General features: G+C 33.2%; 1 protein-coding gene across 1 annotated transcript in view; it reads right to left on the reverse strand.

The window, feature by feature from the left end:
* Window positions 1–1166: 1166 nt before the first annotated feature.
* Window positions 1167–15256, reverse strand: part of LOC130243754 (serine/threonine-protein kinase 31-like) — a 41219-nt gene continuing 27129 nt past the window's right edge. Inside the window, exons 15-24 of the mRNA XM_056476042.1 lie at window positions 14509–14640; window positions 14007–14108; window positions 11761–11841; window positions 10477–10602; window positions 8271–8390; window positions 8094–8180; window positions 7072–7221; window positions 3533–3658; window positions 1425–1496; window positions 1167–1339 (exon numbers count right to left, since the gene is read on the reverse strand). Coding sequence (XP_056332017.1) covers window positions 1235–1339; window positions 1425–1496; window positions 3533–3658; window positions 7072–7221; window positions 8094–8180; window positions 8271–8390; window positions 10477–10602; window positions 11761–11841; window positions 14007–14108; window positions 14509–14640 — 1101 coding nt within the window. The 3' untranslated portion in view covers window positions 1167–1234. The remainder of the gene's footprint in view (window positions 1340–1424; window positions 1497–3532; window positions 3659–7071; window positions 7222–8093; window positions 8181–8270; window positions 8391–10476; window positions 10603–11760; window positions 11842–14006; window positions 14109–14508; window positions 14641–15256) is intronic.

The following is a 15256-nucleotide window of genomic DNA, read 5'->3' on the forward strand; positions in this document are numbered from 1 at the left end:
TGTTTTATCGGTTGAAATGTTTAGCAGTTTAATAGTGACCTAAATAGTATTTAATAGCTTTATACTTTGTAGTACGATGTCGGGACAGATCCATACATCGCCGCTAGATAGCACCACAAACTCGGTTATATCTCTTGTATCCACAGAATATAACTTTTCCTGCAATTTAGTGACTCTTTATTCCAACGTGATAAATAAACTACTAGTCAGTCAACATTTTGAACTGTAAAAATATTAAATCCAGTTGAATTGAGTAGCCTAATATACTTTAACATTCCACCCTGAAAAAAGATCACGTGTCGCCTTACCTGCCAACACTCCCATTTTTCCTGGGAGTCTGCCGTATTTCAGACCCATCTCCTGCCACCCTCCCGTTTTGTTATTTATCCCGGAAAACTCCCATAAGTTCAATTCAATTTCAATTCAATTCAATTCACCTTTATTTGTATAGCGCTTATACAATGTAGATTGTGTCAAAGCAGCTTCACATAAAAGGTCACAGTAAATAGGAACAGTGTAGTTAAGTTTGTAGTGTTTAAGTTCAGTTCAGTTTAGCTCAGTTCAGTGTGGTTTAATAATCACTACTGAGAGTCCAAATACTGAAGAGCAAATCCAAGGCATAAATGGTACCTTTCATTAATGTTTGGCCTGATTTGTAAACTAAAACAAAATAATAATAAAAAAATAATCAGTGGATTATGTGAAAAGGCTAGATTCCATGTGAACAGTAGTGTGAAATTTGTTGTGCTCAAAATACTCATTAAAATGTGTCTTTATTCTCTCAGCAATCTGCTGATGAGGACACAAGGAAGCATTTCTTGTAAGGATTCACTATCATTACAAAGAGTTTTTTATAATAATTTTGCAATTCATTTATAAGTGATTTTTTGATAAAGCTTGTAAAAAAAATTACAGAAAGATAGAGAATAAAAGACAAATTCAAAGCAGAGCAATTCAGCCAGTGACTGAAATGACATTTGACAGCTTTTCACGTTTTGCTGATTGATGCTGGAACAGGACAAAGAAACAAACTGGAGAAATCAATTACTTATTGTATTAAAAAAAAAAAAGATTTATTTTGCATTTTGAATGTTTTTTAATGTATTTTTTATTCCAGGAACATCAAACAGGATATAAGGAACAAACAAACAAATACCTCTGGGTTTTATTTTTTAATACAGACAAATTTTAAACAAAAAAATTTAAAGAACACCAGCACGAACACATTTAGTTTTTACATATCATCCGAGATGAAGTAGTCTTGTTTTAGGGCCTCGGAAGCAGACAGTCTTGTAGAGGACATCAGTAGCTTTGAGAGGAGAGCTTGCAATTTCACATTCTGTCAGAGAAATACTGTATTAGATGACTCAAAAACTAGAGAATTTATTTTATTTTATATTAGTCAGCTTTTGTTTTCTACATACCATCTCCAAACAAGTGAAGTCTACATTTTGATGCTCACTATCTAGGGCTCCGCTGAAGTCTGGAAAATGCAGCTGTTAACAATTTTTTTTTTAATTATTATTATTATTTTTTACAATTGTTTACAATACTAGGTAGCATACTATGATAGGTGTGCAATCTAAAACAATGATAATGACACAAATCATAAAATAAAGCTTCTTTATTTTGGTCTCTTGTCAAGACAAGATCTAAAACAGACCTAAAATGGTAAGGATTAAGCCAAAGGAAGGTTGTAAAACTCTTATTTTTATCCACAATCTTACTTTCTCTCAAATTTCACTCTCATCTGACATCATGTGCCTCACTCAGGACATGTGTTAGGGCTTCGCCTACCATAATACATCTAAAGCACAGACTGCTGTAAAACTCGTCAATAATAGGGAATGTTTTTTTTCTCGTTAACTGCAGGGATAGAGTTAAACGAAATAATTTATCGATTTGACGCGCATCATAATTCCAGCCATACATGTAAAGCACAAATAATTTGGTCACGTACAGAGGCCGTCATCCATGAACCAATCTCCATACGTGTTCCATTGCTCTGTTTGTTAGATGTTTGCTCCAACTTTTGCAGTTTGAAGCGCACCAAAAGTACAAAACTCCCAATTTGCTCCACAGGATGTCTATACGTCATCTTTGCTATAACCTCATATGTAAATCACTCATGCTTCATCCGCTTCTGCTTAAGCTAAACACTCTTTCCATGCCCCCATTAAAGTAATGTAATGATTGTAAGGTCGCAGGTGAGAAGTCTTTTTTTTTTTTTCTCGAGACACTCAAATGCATCTTGTGCGCTGCGTGTGCAACGTCTACAAGTCATGGAAAACAATAAATTGCAAATTGAAATGAATCTAATTTGATGATATGGTTTGGAATTGGATGTTTTATGAGATTATTTACATTTTTTGCAATTACTTTGTGTTTAAATTTAGAATTTTGCAGGATTGCAAAAATTTGCGACTTTTTGTTGATTTCGCGTTGGATTCAGCAATCACGGAATCGCGAATAACTAAGGGGTCTGTTTAATGACAGAATAAAACATTTTATAATGGAAATAAAGTTGCTTTTTAAAAGACACAATTTTCTATATTTTTCTAATTAATTATTACAATAATTATAGATAATATACAGTGTGCAATTCTGTTAAATATTTGACATATAGGAAATTACATTTAAATATATTTATAAAAAAAAGTATGTCTGTTAAATATGAAAATACAACAAAATGTATGACTATTCATTACTTTTTTATTATTATATTTTATACAAAATGTGTATTTTTTAAATATTATTTATAAATAATTTTGCTCCAAACATTACATAAGTTGTCCCTCTATAACTTATTTATTAAAAAAGTACAATAATTTAAATAATGCTTTATAATTAAATATTTACATACACTGTACAAATCTGACATTTCATACATTATATATATATATATATATATATATATATATATATATATATATTTTTTTTTTTTACATTTATTTATAAATTTGAAATTTAACATATAAAATCTAAGAATGTATTAGAACAAAATAAATATATTTTATATACTAGAGGTTGCATTCTAATTTAAGTCTACTTACAATAATAAACGAAAAATACAATAAACAATAAAACACAAAGAAAATAGTAAAACAATAATAAACTAAGCAACCGTAACAAAATAGGGATTTATTTTATAAAATATAACAATTACAGTGATTTGTTTTAAATATATTTTTACACAAATGTATTTTATACTAAAATTTATATACTAGAAATTATATACTATAATTCAAGTCATCTTTATTTCTATAGCCCTTTTACAATGTAGATTGTGCAGCTTAACATAGAAGTTGGAGTAAATTGAAACTGTGTCAGTCCAGTTTTCAGGGTTGAAGTTGAGTTTAGTTCAGTTCAGTGTGGTTTAATTTTTACTACTGAAAGTTCAAACACTGAAGAGCATATCCATGCGATACTTTTTAAAAACCATTTTTTGTTGTAAATTATAAATATGACAATACATAAATAGGACAGTAAACTGGTAAGCAAGTTTAAAAAAAAAAGGAAATAATGGTTTTACCCAGATGATGATGCCTCCAAAAGCATACATATCACTGGCTGGGGAAGGTGGTTGACCTTGCTTTACCTCTGGAGCCACCAGACTGATGGAACCAGCAATCATTCCACTGTCACACGCCCTCTGCTCCTGTATAAAAAAGTAAGAAGAATAAAATTTTATTAAATTAACAACAAACATTTTGTAAGTTTAATAACTAAGGCCACTGGTATGAAAAATTACATGGATTACATCCGAAGTCAAAATTATAAGCCCTACTGTAAATTTTGTCTTCTAAAAATATTTCCCAAGCGCTGCTTAACAAAGAGAAGATTTGTTTCAGGACATTTTTGAACATAGTTTTAAAGAGCCCCTATTATGAAATTATTATTGAAAATGACCTTCCATGCAGTGTGTAACACAGCTATAAGTGAAGTGAAATATCCAGCTAAGGCTTCAATCTGAAAGTGCACTGCGTTTAAAACTAATGATTCATAAAAGAGTCGACTCATAGTGGTTCGAATGAATCGCCGCTGTAACAAGTCTTTAGCCATATCGGCATGACGTCAATACGGAAGTCAAGTCCCGCCCATTTGTTAAGCGTGCAGACCCGGGAAATTTGAACCCCCCGGCTCTGCCCACAAACACTCTAGAAAGAAAAAGAAGAAGACAAACACTGTAGCAGATCCCGGTTGAATCATGTTGCGAAGACGCTGTGCCCTGAAGTGTGAGGGAAAGTTATTTTATAGTGTTATTTTCCCAAATATGAGGCTGTGAAGAGTCGGAGATCAAAGTTAATTTTTGCATAAATATCTCAGCATTATAGCCCCTGACTTGTGCTGTGTTCCCATAATTTTTCTGACGAGTGCTTCAGCAATCTACACGCAACGGGGGATTCATCTGCCATTTGTTAAAGGAAAGATCAGAAAAAACTGTTGATGTATGGGACTTTGTCAGAGTTTGACAGGAACTTTACAGTAAAGAGTTCATAGATCAGTTTCTTCCTCCATTTCACAAGTGTAAGTAACTTAAGTGCGATTAAAATGATTGCCTCCTTGTTTTCTCTAGCTTGAAAATTATGTATTCAATTGTGTATTGTTACATTGTTAGTGTTACAGAATTCCACAGATTTTACGCAGATTTCTGCATATTTTTAGTCCATCAGTAATTGTTTATTTCCTTAAGTAAATGTGTGTAAATATAAATTTATTCAATTTTATTTAATTACAGTAATATTATTGACTATATATTAATGTATATATATGATATGATATAATATATGATAATATGAAAATGTTCATGATTTATGTACAATGCAGTTTGTAAAGTAATATTTTCTGTCTTTTAGTAGATATATTATATGACAGACATTTTTTTACCAAATGAAGTCAATCTAATTGGATTTGCATTGTAAACATTAAATAAAAGTTAAAAAGATATTACTTTTTTATTTCACATATTAAGGCTTTAGTTATGATACTCCCAAAATAATTACGCAGAAATCCACAGATTTTTACCAAAATTCTCAGCAAAAATTGCAAAAAACGTCCGCAGATTACGTCTGGCTCTGCTTGTACTGTATCTGGTTAACTGTTTATATTCTCATATCTCGTGAAAATGCGACACATGCTGCTTTGTTTATGGATTTAAATAAATTTGTGAGCAGGCAATTCACTGCCATTTTTCGTTGCTATGGCCACCGTCAGCTGTTCCTACACATGTGCGGAGGTCGAGTTTCAAAATAGTTCAGCTTTTGCCAATGTGTGGATTAATACTTAATGTGTCTTATGGTTAAGAATAGAATAATAGACTGGTGTTTAACTATATTGCTTTTATGCACTCCTGCATTGGGCTCTCACATACACTCTGCGCTCTGACTACTTCAAAATTGTTGATAAGCTGTGGTGGGCATTTCTCTCTGAACGCAGTCGACCATTTACAACAGACTGGGTCATCGGACCAATCAGCGCAGATTAGAATCTCACTAAGGAGGGGTTTGGGAACAAATGAATCGCTGAACGAATCATATGGGAGTCATTGGGATAATTAGATCAAAATAAATGCATACAATAAGACAATGTAAGTGTTTTTGGCATGCACCCCCAAAACCATAATATGACCTTTTGTAATGCATAATAGGGGCTTTTTAATTAAATTCAAATGACAAATTTCTTTTATGTTAGCCATGAGGACAGTACATAATAATCTACGATTTATTTTGCATGATACTAGTATTCAGCTTAAAATGCAATTTAAAAGCTTAACTAGTTGGGTTAATTAAGTCATTAGACAACAGTGGTTTGTTCTTAAGCCAATCAAAAAAAATATTTGGGGTGCTAAAAATATTGACCTTAAAAATTGTTTTACGAAATGTAAAAACTTTACTTTAGAAAAAAAAAACATTACAGGACATACTGTGAAAATGTCCTTCCTCTGTTAAGCATCACTTAATTAAACAATTTCACCAGAGGGCTAATTATTTTGCCTTCAACTATACGTTCACTAATCAGATTTTACGTACACATAAAAGTTTTCCGATTTGTAAAATAGTCTTCTAGGACCTGTCACAATTTCCCCTAGTCAGAGGAGGATTGTGTGAACTTGCATTACCATCCTGTCTCGCCCCTTAAAAAATCTATAAATAAAAGAGTGCAATGCCCATAATTACTATACATAAACACATTTGTATATGAATTCCATATGCATATTCCGATGTGTATATATATATATATATATATATATATATATATATATATATATATATATATATATATATATATATATTCATTCATTCATTTTCTTTTTGGCTAAGTCCCTTTATTAATCCGGGGTCGCCACAGCAGAATGAACCGCCAACTTATCCAGCACATATTTTTTTTAAGCAGCGGATGCCCTTCCAGCTGCAACCCATCACTGGGAAACATCCATACACACTCATACACTACGAACAATTTAGCCTACCCAATTCACCTGTACCGTATGTCTTTGGACAGTGGGGGAAACCGGAGCACCTGGAGGAAACCCACGCGAACACAGGGAGAGCATGCAAACCCCACATAGAAATGCCAACTGACCCAGCTGAGGCTCGAACCAGCGACCTTCTTGCTGTGAGGCGACAGCACTACCTTCTGCACCACTGCGTCGCATATATATATATATATATATATATATATATATATATATATATATATATATATATATATATATATATATATATATATATATATATATATATATAAAATTAAACACAGCTGATGCAAATAATCAAGGTGTTTGAGACTCTTTTGAACAACTTGATTAGTTGGATCAGCTGTCACAGAAACCAAACCTGAAACGGCATAAAATGTAAAAATAAAACTAAATTTACACACCGTTACACAAACCATTTAATGGGGAATACCATCTCTACACTGAATTCTGAGCAGACACAGACCCATTTTAGGGCTGCCTTAAATCGGTTGTGTAAAGAGGGCTTCACAGGTCTAAGCTATTTACATTAAGATTTTCCTAATAAAAAAAAAAAGTAATCAAACCCAAAATACTACGTAATTAGAATCACTTACAGGTGTCTTGGTGAAATCGTAATCTCCAACAATGCCTCTCTCTCGGCCGATGACAAACACATTGTTGGGATGTAGAGATGCATAAGTAACTGATGCAGCATGAAGACCCTGCAGTCCCAGTGCTACACCCTTCATCACATTCCTGATCTCCTACACAAAAAATGTTAATAATGATAACAAGATTAATAATAATAACGCATAATGTATGAGGATACACCAAAATAAACTCCTGCAAATATATTTGATATTCTAATAATTCATATCAGTTGCTAATACTTGAAAAATGTAGGAAAATTACAGCTGGCCTCTTTGTGTTCCTTCTGGATTTTATTTGTTTACTTGTTGCGTCAATCCACTACGTTATGCGCTGATCTGTTGCTGAATAACCAGTTAGAGCGCTCTCTTCCGCCAACGGCCCAAAACCAATTCAACATGCTGAAACAGGCCAACATGATCCGACATTAACCTGCTAAGAGGTGACGTGTAACACACCAATCAAACTAGCCAGACCAATGAATCCCAATAGCCAACCATTAGCTTGGTGTGTTCCAGCCCTTAAAGTACTTTCTGTTTAGCTTCACCGTCTGATTTACACTGTAGTAGGTGTAGAAAATGCAGATACGCAGAAACTAATAAAAATGATTAGAAGACCCCAGCCAAGGCATATTGAAAATGTGTGCCTTAGCCTACATTTTTGCCAAAGTAAAATACGTTGCCCCAAGAACGTTTTGTTGCATGTTTCAGACGACAGATCCACATTTTTGCAAATTTGAAATCCGTGTTGTACATATCAAATACATGACCTTCTTGTACACATCCATGTAAATATGGGGCTTGTTGTGCAGTTCACCAAAGAACCTAAACCCAACTAATAGTGTTTTGAAAAGCAAACATAAGGAAAAATTGCATTGTGTCCAGATTAGTTTTTACATTAATTTTACATCAGATGTATATCTAGTTCTGAAACCCAGATGTAAATTTGCACCACTTCTGGTGTGTGTACAATTTTTTTTTTTACTCACACAAGAGGACAGTGGAGAGGATTTCTGAATGGCTCTGAGACTTCCAATAGAGTAGTGTGGTACCATGACGTATGCCAAAGGATCAGACTGAAGAAAACAGAAGACATTTCATGCACTTACTAGTACACAAGTGTACATTTGTCCTTTTATGATTGCAAAATAAAATATAAAGACAACTTTGCCACAGAATAGTGCCAGAAGAGGAACAGTTGTTGATGGATTGTGCTGCTGAGCTCTGTGATACTCTGCAGCTTGTTCAAGCACCTTCACCTCTGACTCTCCATCCACAGCGTAGCACTGCAAACAACTCAACATTTAACAGTCTACAGCAACAGCAGAACATGTTTTAAAACTTCCTCCATATGCAGAATGTATGTATGTCAGGTAACAAAAATCTTACATGCGGTTTACTAAAAATGACCTTCCAAGCAAAATATATAACAAAAGGAAGTTTCAAATTTAATAGATTAATTTAGTGTTGAGGTTAATGCGATTTTTTTTATATACATACTGTACATATATACAGGGATGGGCAAAAATACACTGTAATGGATTTTAAAATAAAATACCAAATACATTCATTTTAAGTGTATCAAAATAAACAAAACAATACAGCAGCCGCAACAAGTATTAAAATAAAATACTGTATTTTGAATATACTACAAAATACTTCTACAAGGGAGCATGACATTTGTTCACAAACTTTCCATCAACAGGCCTATTCAATGAATCCCTTCTTTGCATCTCATTCACCTTTACTGTACACAAGGAGGTATTCTTAAAAATGTAACTTGTTTCTTTTTTATATTAGTATAGATTTTAAACAAACTTTATACAGAAAATCCCATCTTGAAGATGATCTCTTTAATCACTGTACAAACCATTTAATCCAGATAACGAGTTGGAATATAGCACTATATATCTCTCTATATTGTCAAAATTATTTTCTTATATTGTCTTATATTTTAAAAGGGTGACATATGAAAAGGTTATTTAAAGTTTTTGTTCACATAATTTGTTAAATAAATCTAGTTGAGTTTTTTTGCAAATGAAATGTGTGAAAATGTAAAATCACGATTTCTGAAATCTACTAAAGTTTTAGTCATTTCCATAAATCATTTTTTGCACTCTTCAACACACAATATAAAACATGATATCTGTTTTTGCTTCCATAAAACAATGAAGAGATGGAAGTTGGAAGATGGAACTATGTCAAAGTTTGTAAATAAAAACATACAGAGCACCTAGAGATCTGGTGCTGGCATTTGAAACAGGCAATGACGTTTTGTAGGTATCGCCATCATAGAACTTTGTTGTTTGCTTTTTTTCCTTTCTTATTTTGAATTGCTCCCGAATTTACCCCTGCTATTTGTGTGTTATTTTTTTTTTATATGTGATGCATATTTTCCATCCATACTCCAAGCATTGATCAACTTTTTCAATATTAATCACTTTTCTAGTCTAGCCTTGGCAAACTAATAAAAAACACCACTATTAAAAGGCCACATTTTTAAGATGTCATCATGTAGACTTCTTACAAAGCATTTTACAGTATTTTAAAAATACAAAAATAAAAGACACTAAAGTATTTTGATACAAAATATGAAGCCATTTTCATCGACCCTATCAAATACAAATGACAAAATACTATTTTGTATTAAAAATATGTTTTTGAAATACATGCATCATAAAATACTGCCCATCCCTGCATACTACACACACACACACACACACACATATACATATATATATATACACACATATACATACATATACACATATATATATATATATATATATATATATATATATATATATATATATATATATATATATATATATATATATATATATATATATATATATATATATATATATATATATATATGTGCGTGTGTGTGTAGTATGCAGGGATGAGCAGTATTTTATGATATATATATATATATATATATATATATATATATATATATATATATATATATATATGTATATATGTATGTATATATATATATATATATATATATGTATATATGTATATATATATGTATATATACATATATATATATATATATATATATATATATATATATACACATATATATACACACACACCAAAACAGCATATTATAAAAAGTTTGAAAAGACAAATGTGTTGCTTATAGGACTGGCTTAATTAATAAAATTAATCCAGACAATAAAACTATATTAATATACAAATAAAATTTCCCATTGGTGAAACATCTTTTAAAAGCATTAAAAACTGAACTAACCACAAACAAGCTGTTTAAATCATGTATGTATTTACTTTGAGAAATTGAGAATATAGCTATAATGAATACTGAAACTAAAGCAAAGCAAATTAACATTACATGCTCTCTCTGACCTTCAGGACAACCTTCTGCCCCTGGAAGTCTGTGCTAAGAAGAGGTCTCTTCCCACTCAGCTCTTTCATCGGCTCTGCGTCAAACATGTCTCTGTCCAAGCTCTTCATTAACAGCCCTGCAGAGCTCTGAAAGCAATGACATGCAGTATAATAAAAAACAAATCTCTCTGTCCTAGTGCTCAAAAAAAAAAAAAAAAATGCATTAATTACCTTTTTATTGCAAATGTGTGAACAGTCGGTAAAGAAACATAAAACAAAGTGTTAAGATAAGGGATGTTTCCATATGCTTTTAAATATGCCTCTGATATTTTGGGCTTTACTTTAACGATCTAGGTGCAAAGCCTAAAGTCAGTTGCGTTGTGCCATGGCACCTTAGCTATTTACATGGCGGACTTTGTAAGTGGAAAAACTAAACACTTTAATAATGAGAAAACAGTTAAACAGACCATCTGCAGCACGAGGATAAACAAACAAGCCTCCTCCAATCGGTCTCTTTACTTTGTCTTTCTCTCCTTTGTGGATAAGGGAATAGTGTTGTATGCACTCCACCGAGGACATCCATCAGCATACCTATTTAATTTTTTACGTTTGTTGAGCATGTGTATGATAGGGCCCATAATAGTCTCAAATATATTCTTAATAAGAAGTTACAATGTGTCATAAGCTAAAAAAAACTAACAAAAAAAATTTAAACAAAACAAAAAAACTCAAGTAGCAGGTAAGATCACTGGAGTCTCTCTCCCCTCTATTAAAGAAATTTAGGCTATATTCACACAAGTGGCGAGGCTACATGGGCTTTGTTTTCTTCGTTTGCTCGTTACTACACCCATACACAGCGCTAAAGTCCAGCATCTTCAGATTGGCTTTAGTCTTGACTACCACAGTTGAATGACATTTGTCCTGGGAGCACTGGACAAATGTGGCAGCTCTATTGACACATGCTCAGGGTCCGTTTGCGATATCTAGTGTATATATCTATGGCTAACTGCAAGCTAACAACCAGATACTAAACGTGTAAACTTGATGTGGCATTTCTCTTTCTACAGTTATTGTAATGGCACATGCCCACCGAAGAATTTTTATGCAACTTCACACACCTGCGCATTTCCAAAATAAACAAGCTGCAAGTGCTTCTGTAGTGCTCATTGTGTCATATATCATGCTCATATACCCCTGATATAGCTACTGTGCTTAAATATGTGTTAAATGAATAAATACAAATAAATAAATGCTGTACCTTTTAAAGTGTAGAGGCTTGTATGTGCTTACAATAGTTGTACTCACCATATAATCATTGATATCTGCATCAGGATAGATCACTGGTAACTCAGGAAAGCTTCTTTTCACTAGCTCACACAGCAATGTCTGCATAAAAGTTAAGAATGAAGATTTAAGTAACTAATTGCCAATCTATTTTGCATAAAGAAGCAGTATGCAACTTTTTTGGAATAAAATTAATTAAATAATATTTTAAGGAGTCAGTTGAATCTTCCGAACCATGTTTTTGTCTTGATCTGAATTAAAGTGGTTAGGCTATAAATAAGTTTATGTTCAGGCTACTTTAGATTTGTGGGGTCAATCCCTGCACCGGAGGAACCCAGTATCTCTGTGATTCATCATATGCACAAACAGAATTTCTCACACATATGAATGCTCATGTGGAGGGCAAAACAAGCCTGTGCTCCACTGACCTCTATTAATTTGACTAAGTTTGTACACAGTACTAATTTAGTTAGATAGTGATACTCAAAGACCAACATCAATATTTAATTACATTCATTATATTAATCGCGCATAAGCAAAAGGATTTGCTCAGAATATAAACATACAGTAACTTACTAAATTGCACATTCAGTGTTTTCCTATAGAAAACCATAATAAAGAAAATGCTTAAGATGGTTATACGTTAAACTTATCTCCCTGCATGTACACTTTATTAGGTACACCTTACTAGTACCAGGTTAGACCTCATTTTGCCTTCAGAACTGCCTCAATATTTAATTGCATAGATTCAACAAGGCACTGGAAATATTCCTGATATTTTGGTCCATATAGACATGACAGCATCACGCAGTTGCTGCAGATTTGTCAGCTGCACATTCGAATCTCCCATTCCACCACATCCCAAAGGTGCTCTATTGGATTGAGTTCTGGTGACTGTGGAGGTCATTTGAGTACAGTGAACTCATTGTCATGTTCAAGAAACCAGTCTGAGATGATTTGCACTTTATGACACGGCGAGCTATCCTGCTGGAAGTAGCCATCAAAACATAAAGAATGGACATGGTCAGCAACAACACTCAGTTGAAAATGCTCAATTGGTACTAATGGGCACAAAGTGTGCAGAGAAAATACCCCCCACACCATTACACCACCACCAGTAGCCGGAACAGTTGATACAGGGCAGGATGGATCCATGCGTTCATGTTGTTGATGCTAAATTCTGACCCTACTATACGAATGTTGCAGCAGAAATTCAGACTCATCAAACCAGGCAACCTTTTACCAATCTTCTATTGTCCAATTTTGGTGATCCTGTGCGAATTGTAGCCTCAGTTTCCTGTTCTTAGCTGACAGGAGTGACACCCGGTGTGGTCTTCTGCTGCTGTAGCCCATACGCCTTGATGATCTACGTGTTGTGCATTCAGAGATGCTCTTTTGCATACCTCGGTTGTAACAAGTGGTTATTTGAGTTACCGTTCCCTTTCTATCAGCTGGAACCAGTCTGGCCATTCTCCTCTGACCTATGGCATCAACAAGGCATTTGCACCCACATAACTGTCGCTCACTGGATATTTTCGCTTTTTCAAACCATTCTTCTTAAACCCCTAAAGATGGTTGTGCGTGAAAATTCCAGTAGATCATCTGTTTCTGAAATACTCAGACCAGCCCGTCCGGTACCAACAACAACGCCACATTCAAAGTCACTTAAATCTCCTTTCTTCCCCATTTTGATGCTCTGTTTGAACGGCAGCAGATCGTCTTGACTATGTCTACATACCTAAAAGCATTGAGTTGATGCCATGTGATTGGCTGATAAGAAATTTGCGTTAACGAGCAGTTGGACAGGTGTACCTAATAAAGTGGCCAGTGAGTGTATTGTAGTAAGCATAATCAATAAACTGTGTTATAAATGTCATTTTATATCACTGACTTCATGCGATAAGAATCCCTCCACTTTGCGATTCCAAAAGGTTCTAAATAAGGAAAACTTTTGCAAAATGTGTATTTTTACAGCAAAATACAAAAAATGAAGCAAGGAAAGACATGTTTTAAAAAAAACTATCATAAAATAAATCATTTTAGGCCACAAAGATATTTATATTTTAAAAATACAAATTTTTAGTAAGTGAAATACTGTGTGCAGATCTCAGAAGCTTAAAAGTTTCCCCTTGTTCATGTCTCTTTGTTCTTCTTTTGAGAGCTAAATATTAAATTCTTGAAACCAAATAGAAAACTGATATGTCTGTACTACAATTCTATGGATGTTGGTTCAGGTCTCTGTGTCTATTACGCAGATCTAAACATACATATTGCTGCTTCTCGTGGCTGATTTCTTGAAAGAGAGCGTTCCTTGTCTCAGCGATCTCCTCTTTCTTTTTAAGAATCTCAGGCAGATCCAGCTCTTCTGCCTGCAAGAAACACAGACTAATAAACCAATCATTTTCATTTGGATGCAAAACAAAATCGGTGACACTTTATATGTTAGTTAATGTATTTACTAAAACATGAACAAACAATGAAGTATTAGTTAACATTAGTTAATGGCAAAAAAAAAGTCATTTATTAAGATGCATCATTTTTTTGGGTCACACTTTACAATACATTTTTATTAGTTAATGTTAGGTAATGAATTTACTAACATGAACTAATAAAAACAAAGTGTGACAAAAAAAATCAAAAAGCAAACTACATGAAAATCAAACTGATAATGATAACTCCATATTCATTATATTCATCAGAGTTCGTCATTTAGTGAAGAGCATTCCCATATTGTGGTTTCTCAGAGGAGATTAAGAAAGCTGTTCTCACCTCCTCCAGACAGCTAACTTCTACCAGTTTCCATCGCAGCTGAGATCGCAGGTTCCTGATCCGCTTCTTCACCACAAACAGCTCATCTGCTTTAGGAGGGCTGCTCTGCCACTGCTGTACTTCCTGCTTAAACTGCAGTTACACATTATACACATTATGCAGTTACACATTATAGCTGTGATGACCAGTGAAACCAATAATGACAATAACATAGCATCTCAAACACCAGCATTATGTATGACAAATCTATCTAACAATTAATCGATCAATACAAGAAGGATTCATTTAACTGAATAATAGCGATAGTGGAGACATCTTCAGTACGTCTTAAAAGATTTTATATTTCAGAATTAATGTTGTTCTTATCTCTGCATTCTTCTGAGTATTCTACATAAATAAATGTATTGCAGTTTCCAAATAAAATTAAACTGAACAACTTTAGATTTTTAAACTTATAATTATGTATCATTAGCACACAAATCAGCATAAAATGATTTCTGAAACATCATATGACAATGAAGACTGCATAATATTAAGTGGTGCCATCTCAGGAGTAAATATTAATGTATTAGAAAACAGAAAAAAACATATTTTAAAGTTAACAATTTTATAACATTTAAAAGGTTTTTACGGTATTTTTGATCAAAGTTAGCACTCTTGGTAAGCATAATCATACTGTCGAACTGGTATTGCTCAATAAATGCTTATTTTTGATGCTATTATCCTTTTTTTGCACATAAGGTTTTAA

The sequence above is a fragment of the Danio aesculapii genome, chromosome 16, assembly GCF_903798145.1.
Source record: "Danio aesculapii chromosome 16, fDanAes4.1, whole genome shotgun sequence".
NCBI classification, from domain to species: domain Eukaryota; kingdom Metazoa; phylum Chordata; class Actinopteri; order Cypriniformes; family Danionidae; genus Danio; species Danio aesculapii.